Genomic DNA, 7,473 nt, shown 5'->3' on the forward strand with positions numbered 1-7,473 from the left:
TGTCTTGTTTAATAATCATTGCATTAATTTCCTATTTTTCATTCCTATTTGTCAAGAAGGTGCCATTTTGGGAGACCACGCTTGGAGTAAGGGACTACCTCCCTTGCTGCCCTCCACCATCAGTGATGGTTATCAAGAAGACCTAGGCACCCAAGCAAGTCCTGACCAGGTTAGAAAGCAGGCCCCCAGAGAAGCATTTGAGTGCCAGAAGGGATCCCACTGAGGCCACACTTGGGGTCTGCTTTTGCCATTTCTTTTAAATACAGCATATTGTCAGGAAGAAGGGTATGTATCAGAAGGAGAGATTTAGGGGAAAGGGGGCCGGGATTATGCCAGTGAATCTGCCTCAGCTTAAGGGTCCACAGGAGCAGACTGAACTGCGTGCTTCCCCAATTTCAACAGAAATAAGCTCCAAACTACCCAATAAAAATCCAAAAGCATTTCTCCCCCTTCAAAGATTTCTGATCCACACCAGGGCCTGGCCTAGAATGGGGGGGGGGCTTCTTCTCTCCTCACAATGACAAATGAATAATAAATGCTCCTAGTCGGGAGGAAAAATGATGCACACTTTCTCCAAAGTTTTGATCATTGGAAAATTTATCCATGACTAAGAGTTACTCCATTTTGCAATTTAAAATGTCTTTTGTCTATTGGAATGAGCTGGTTCCAATGATGGTGAGGTTATGTTAGGACATTGGAAAGAACACTGACTACTCCAAACTATTAAAAGATACACATCATGACCACAGAATATCGAAGCAAGAAGTCAAGTAGGTAGGAAAAAGCCTTGCCAGCTAGACTTTTCATGCAGATAAGCCTATACTAACTTCTGACTGAAAACAGCTTAAGCACAACACCTAAATTCTAACTAATTCTGGTGTAATTGGGCCTAAACGAAAGCCAGCACAATTTTCTTCTCCTTAAAATGTTCCCCAAAGTATTAGCCTGTTTTTTTTTAAACAGTACTAATTTACTATGAATATACTTCTCACAAATGAATGTCATAATAATTGACTTAATATTTTTCTCCAAAACAAAGATTATCCTCTAAAACAAAAGGCTATCTACTATGATAGTTAATATTGCAAATTAAGTAAAAATCTTATTTACCTAGAAAATATCCCTTGTCAGGAGAAATATGACACCAAAAGTGACCAAAACACCTTTTCTGTGGCTATGAAAAACAAACTGTGATCTCTGAAAAGAAACCTATTTCGAGAAAAAAAAAATTAGCAGTAATTGTCCTTCTGGCTAACACAGGCAACCAGGAACAGTAACTCAAGCAACCACTTCTTTCTCCTGTCTTTTCCTTTTTTTTTTAATAGTGTAGAGCAAATTGCTCAGCTAGTGAAGGGACTCAGTAAATAAACTTACCCATTACTTTCAACCGATTGATCTGAAATAGGAAATTTTTCTGTTCCAGCAATAGTTCTTCAGAAAGGAGGCAAATCTCTTGCTCACATCAGACCCCACAGTCTATATGTTTATTGTTAAAATACATGTTTGAGGGGCGGAACACAGGTGCAGCCTAAACCTGCATGTATCTACGATGGCTATTCATTTTCATCCACCAGCAAAATAAATAAATAAATAAATAAATAAGTTGGCATGATCGACTTTCCTTTTTGACCACTTTTCACTCATTGTTAGGTTAAAAACACACACACAAAACAAAACAAAACAAAACAAAGATAGAGCTTACTTATACCAGCAGAAATGCACACAATTTCTGAAATCACTATTTTCCTTCATGTGTGCAACTAAAACTATAAGGGGGTCAGCCATAAACACAGAAACGACCAAATTTCTCAATTCTGAAATCCCCACTGACATTTGACTCTCCAGGAGGCTTAATGTACAAAACAAATTACTTACATTAGCAGTAATCAACTCTGATGGTCTTTTAAAAGATAGAGTTAAATCACTGTAAGAATCACACTTGGGTCTACTCTCCCTTTGTTGTGCAAGCATAAATACGTTATGATAATAACCTTACAAATATCCTGCCATGTGATGAAGATGTCACCTTAATGCAGACTTTGTATTTTGTCTTTTATGAAGGTTTAAAGGTTAAAGGCATCATAAATTATGCATTTCCTCCTATGCCAGGCCCAGGAAAGGTAATTTCACTGTTCATTAAAGATATTGCTTGTAAATGAGCAGAGGCTTTTTCCTAAGTGTTGAAACAGAAACATTCCATTATGTGCATTACCGCTATGCTGGAGAGCCAAGATAGTTTGGAATTAGGAAGCTGCTGGAATCTTTTGTTCCAGAATATGTAGCTACTGTCAACACACACAATAAAATCAGAGTTCGCTCTCTGGACAGTGGTACAGTTGTACCGGGCCAACGAGCTGGTCTCCTCCCAGGAGAACAATAGTCTGGCAAACCCCACATCATCAGCAACAGTTGGGGTTTCCCCTTCTGCCTCTGCCCAAATCACAGATCTGAACAGGGACTGGGAGACGCGCAAGTCACTCTAGCACGTCCCTTATTCCTGCACTGGAGCAAGCTCTTTGTGAGGGATGCCTGGGTAAACTCTGCCTTTGCCTCGCACATCCTTCCCAGCCAGCACCCTAACTTCCTTTCTTACGCTCTGCCACCACCTCCAGCTAAAAGCACAGTTCTAAGGGATATTTCCCCCTCCCCTTTACACTTAGAGGTAACTGCATCTGCAGAAGGCTGGGCTCATTTTTGAAAGGAGCACCACACCCATTAACCCTCTCGCCTTCGGAAGCAAACTGCAGTTTGGCTCTACCTCTCTCCAACCTCAGACCAAACGAACCAAAGCTAAACACACAGGACCCAACTTCTGTCAGGTCGACCACCCCCAGCTCAGCACTCTGCCTGCCTGTGGGTGAGGATTCTGGATACAGACTGCCTGCTGTAAAGGACCAGAGTTCCAGAGATTCTTTCCAGGGAATAGCCCGCATACCCTGACAACTAAGTGGCAAAGTTGTTTCTTCCTTCTCTGCTGCAATGCCCTTTCCTCTTCATCAGCGTGCGCGCGCGCGCACAAACACACACACACACACACACACACACACCCAGGGGCACACACACACAGACACACGCACATAGCGTTGCTCCCCTAACTTACCAGTTTAGATTTGGCGCGTTGCAAAAATTCTTCCATGTCTCCGCGAGAGGTTTGGACTAGGGGTACCCGGCGGGGCGCAGAGAAAGATCTCTGCCCGCGGAGAGAAGCTGGGTCTCGGGAAACTGGCCGGCGGAGTGCAGCGACCGCTGCTCCCTCCTGCCGCTCAGAGGCGGCGAAGGCTGTGGCTGCGCCCTCGACTGTCGCCTCCCAGGGCTCCCCGCCCCACCCTCGCGCCCCCGCCGCCGGCTCTGTGCGTCTGACTCTGCCCTAATAAGGAAAGTGGGTGTGCCGCCCGGGAGCCCCAGGGCGCGCCTCGCGCGGACACTGGCACGCGCCTGCGGGACCGGGACTCGGGGCCGGGACTCGGGGCCCACGAGAGAGGGCGGGAGTGTTGGGGGGATGGCGAGGGGCTCCTCCGCCAATCGCAGGGCCCCGCAGCGGCCTCCTGACGTGGCGCGCCGAAAGATGCTGCAACCATGGACAGCGCCCAGAAGTGCGAGCCAAGTGCGAGGGGCTGCTGCAAAGAGAGGCTCTGCCGCAGGCACCGCCGCTGTCAGCCAGGCGAGGTGGGAAGTGAGAGAGGGGAACAGAGGTCCCCGGAGAGCCCCCCTCCTCGACCAGCGCCTCCCTGGCTGGCTGGCACGTTACAGAGAGCTCCAGCGGTCACTTAATGAGCTGGCTCTGCGGACCTGGCCAGGGGATGCATTCAGCTAGATTGGGGGTTGGAGGGTAACTGCTGAGCTAAAAGCAGTGCGACCTTGATGGAAAATAATCAGAAGAGCAGGCTGGGAGGTTGTGCTTGGATGCATCTCTCCTCCTTACCCTCAAAACACACCCATCCAGCAGCAGGCATCTGCAATTCACCCCGGCTAGGTGCCCTTATGTTGGCCCTGGCCTGAAGCATAGTTACATCGTTCTGCAGTCCCCATCTGCTCTCTGATCAGGAGGTGCTGGGGCGATAGAGCCTTCCCACTGCGTAAGGGTCTGTGTTTCTACCAGAGCCTCAGATAATTTCTATGCACATTAAAGTTTAAGAAGTACTACAATAAACAAATGTATAACTATGAACCTTATCTTAAGCCATGAAGTTTCCTTGTGTGTGTTCCCTAGCCTTATCAAATCCCAGGAATCTTGGGCTTTCTTTCGCATCTGGGCTATAATACTTTCCTGCCCTCTCACCAGCCCTCACTGCCTGGCTAACTCAGGCTTTAGCTGTCAGCTTGAAGATGTGGTCTCACCCTTGACACCCAGGGTTTTAAAAATACTGATTCCCAGATTCTATCCGGGACCAAAGGGTTCAGTGTCTCTGGGAGAGGGGCCACTGCAACAGCAGCGATGTGAGAGTCTCCAGGTGATTCTAACGTGCAGCCTAGGTATGATCGTCTGGTTCTCAGACTTTAGTATAGATCTGAACCCCTCAGAGATCTATTAAAACACAGATTTTGGTGTCTCATCCCCAGGATTTCAGACTTAATAGGTCTGGCTTAACACACCTGAGAATTCCCATTTTTAATGGTCTCCCAGGGTTTGCTGATGCTGCTTAGAAATTATCTTCTACAGGAAGCCCCTCCAACCCCAACCTACTCCTCCTTTCCTGCCCCCACATCGAGTCAGTCGCCCCACCCCTGTTCTGCTATGCCAATCTATATTTTCTATTCTACTGTAACTTACTCGATTACTTGTATGTTTTCCTCCAGGCTGTGAGCTCCATTAGAACAAGGACTTTGCCTGTCACATTCATGGATGAGTCCCTAACACAGGTCATGTGATATATAAATCCTCAATAAAAGTACTTTAATAACTAAATGTACATATGGAAGGTTTTTGGCAATCTGTGTGTGTATGTGTGATTATCCAATTATTTTTCATTCAGGAGGACCCAATGAAAAACCACCAGCAGAGTCTACAGATCTGATTAAATGAGAGTAATAGGAATATTAAGTTCCAGTTTACATTCAGGTAATGAGCTATGTGGAAGCTGCAGATTCTGTTTCTTTGCTGACTCAAGTAATTTAAAACCATCCAGGTAAAACAAGTGTTTTGTCAGCCTTTAAATCAGGGAAGTTGATCACAATTCAAGTAACACTGCTGAGAAAAATTCCCCAGAATTTCTTGCCTCTGACTCCATCGAGGAATTTAGTGACAATCACAAAACAGTTTTATTTCTTTGACTTTTGATTTTAAACATTCTGGGTAGCTATTATACAGCCTGGAGAATTTCTTTAAAATCCTGATGGATTTAAATTCTAACATCTAAGAGTTTTTCCTCTGTCAACAATGTCCCTACATAACAGTTCATCAAAATGTATCTCCTCCAAGAGGACTTCCTGAATGGACTACTCGTATCAGAGACCACACACTCAGTGGCATAGAGTAATTTGAATTTATTTTATCGTTGGGTAGGTCAGAAGTTTCACACAGGTCTCACCAGGCTAAAACAAAGCTTTAAGGTCAACCAAATTGCATTCTGCTGCATTCCTTTCTAGAAGCACTAGGGCAGAATCTTTTTTTTTGCTTCCCCAGTTTCTAGAAGCAGCCCCCATTTCTTTTTCTTTTTTTTTTTTTTAAGATTTTTATTTATTTGTTTATTTGACAGAGAGAGAGAGAGAGACAGCACAAGTACGCAAAGAGGCAGGCAGGGAGAAAGAGGAGGAAGCAGGCTCCCTGCTGAGCAGAGAGTCCGATGTGGGGCTCGATCCCAGGACCCTGGAATCATGACCTGAGCCAAAGGCAGAGGCTTTAACCCACTGAGCCACCCAGGTGCCCCAGCAGCGCCCATTTCTTGATTGGACATACCTTCCTCTGTCTTCAAAGCAAATAATTTTGCACCTTTCTGACTACTCTTCCATAGCCACCTTTCCCTCTGACTCTCTTCCTCTACCTCTCTGTTTCTCTTTTTGGGGACCTTTGTGATTACATTGCATCTATTAGGATAAACAAGGATAATCTCCCTATTTTAAGGTCAGTTGATTAACAACTTTCATTCTTCTTTGCCATGTAACTTAACATATGCACAGGTTTTAAGGATTAGGTTGTAGGCATCTTTGGGAAGCCATAATCTACATACCATACAACCCACACCCCAAGTTATTTGGTGGCTATCACCTTTCAATCCTCAGTATTTTATCACTCCACAGCAGCCAGAAATCTATGCCTTTAACTAACTCTAATTAGAAATTGCACAGTGGGTTTGCCTGGGGTCTTTGAAAAATACTACCGCTCCAGCCCCAATTCCAAAAACCTTGAATTAAATCATCTTGGGAGGAGTCCAGGTATCAGTATTTTTTAAAAGTTCATCAGATAATTCTCTAGTCACCGTTGGGAATTGCTGCTGAATTTGCATTCCCCTATCACTCAGGCACAAAATGTAGAGTCCGCTACGATCTATAACTTTCTCCTACCCCTTGTGGCCAAATAGTTCCCAAGTCCAATGTCCTCAACCTCTGAAAAGACCTCCATCAAATTCCCACCTTCTAATCCAAGTGCTATCAGCATAACTCAAGGATTTGCATCTAAACCTAAAGTCGATTCCTCTTCTCAATCACATCCTTCGCTCTGGTTAATAAAACAATCCTTTCCTTTACTCCTTTTTTCATTCTCAGGTTTCTTGACTCCTAGTCTCCTCTCATTGAGACCCCTATCTGGGATCTCTTTGTTTTGTAATTAATTATCTTGAGTAGATTCATAGAATGGTTGTTATGGACTAAACTGTCTTCCAAAATTCATATGTCAAATCCCTAACCCCCAAAGTCATGGTATTAGGACGCAGAGCCTTTGGGAGGCAATTAGGTTTTGATGAGGTCATAAGGGTAGATTGCCCATGATGGAATTGGTGTCCTTATAAGAAGAGGAAGAAGGACCAGTGCTCTCATACTTTCTCTCTCTACCATCTGAGGATATGGCAAGAAGGAGCTGCTGCAAGCCAGGAGGAGGATTCTCACCAGGAACCAAATCAGACAACACCTTGGTCTTGGACTTCCTGGCCTCCAGAACTGGGAAAAATAACTGTCTGTTGTTTCACCTGTTGACTTATGGCACTTCGTTTAAGCAGCCCAAGCACACTAATAAAGGTTTTGCTGGGAAAAGGAAGACTATAGGGATCATCTAATTCTATATTCTTATTTTACTGAGCAAGTAACAAGACCCAGAGTAGTTCAATATCCTGCTTGGGCTACAGAGCTCCTTCAAGGCAGGGCCAGGGCTCAGCTCTTCATCATTCATTCCTTCAGCTTTATGGATCGTCAACTACACTTAGATGGGTATTATCCCTCACCTGTGATGTAAAAGGCAAGATCTGGGGAATACTGGGTGGCTCAGTGGGTTAAAGCCTCTGCCTTCGGCTCAGGTCATGATCCCCGGGTCTTGGGATCGAG

The 7,473-nt window shown here is 44.9% G+C and overlaps 1 protein-coding gene across 7 annotated transcripts in view; it reads right to left on the minus strand.

The window, feature by feature from the left end:
* The window catches only part of PRUNE2 (prune homolog 2 with BCH domain), a 255,353-nt gene extending 252,059 nt beyond the window's left edge, over positions 1 to 3,294 (minus strand). For all 7 annotated transcript variants that reach the window (XM_032866673.1, XM_032866674.1, XM_032866676.1 and 4 more), the window contains exon 1: positions 3,101 to 3,294. In XM_032866673.1, coding sequence (XP_032722564.1) covers positions 3,101 to 3,136 — 36 coding nt within the window. In that variant the 5' untranslated portion in view covers positions 3,137 to 3,294. The remainder of the gene's footprint in view (positions 1 to 3,100) is intronic.
* Positions 3,295 to 7,473: the final 4,179 nt, after the last annotated feature.

The sequence above is a fragment of the Lontra canadensis genome, unplaced genomic scaffold, assembly GCF_010015895.1.
Source record: "Lontra canadensis isolate GAN:19392208 unplaced genomic scaffold, GSC_riverotter_1.0 scaffold31, whole genome shotgun sequence".
Classification (NCBI taxonomy): Eukaryota; Metazoa; Chordata; class Mammalia; order Carnivora; family Mustelidae; genus Lontra; species Lontra canadensis.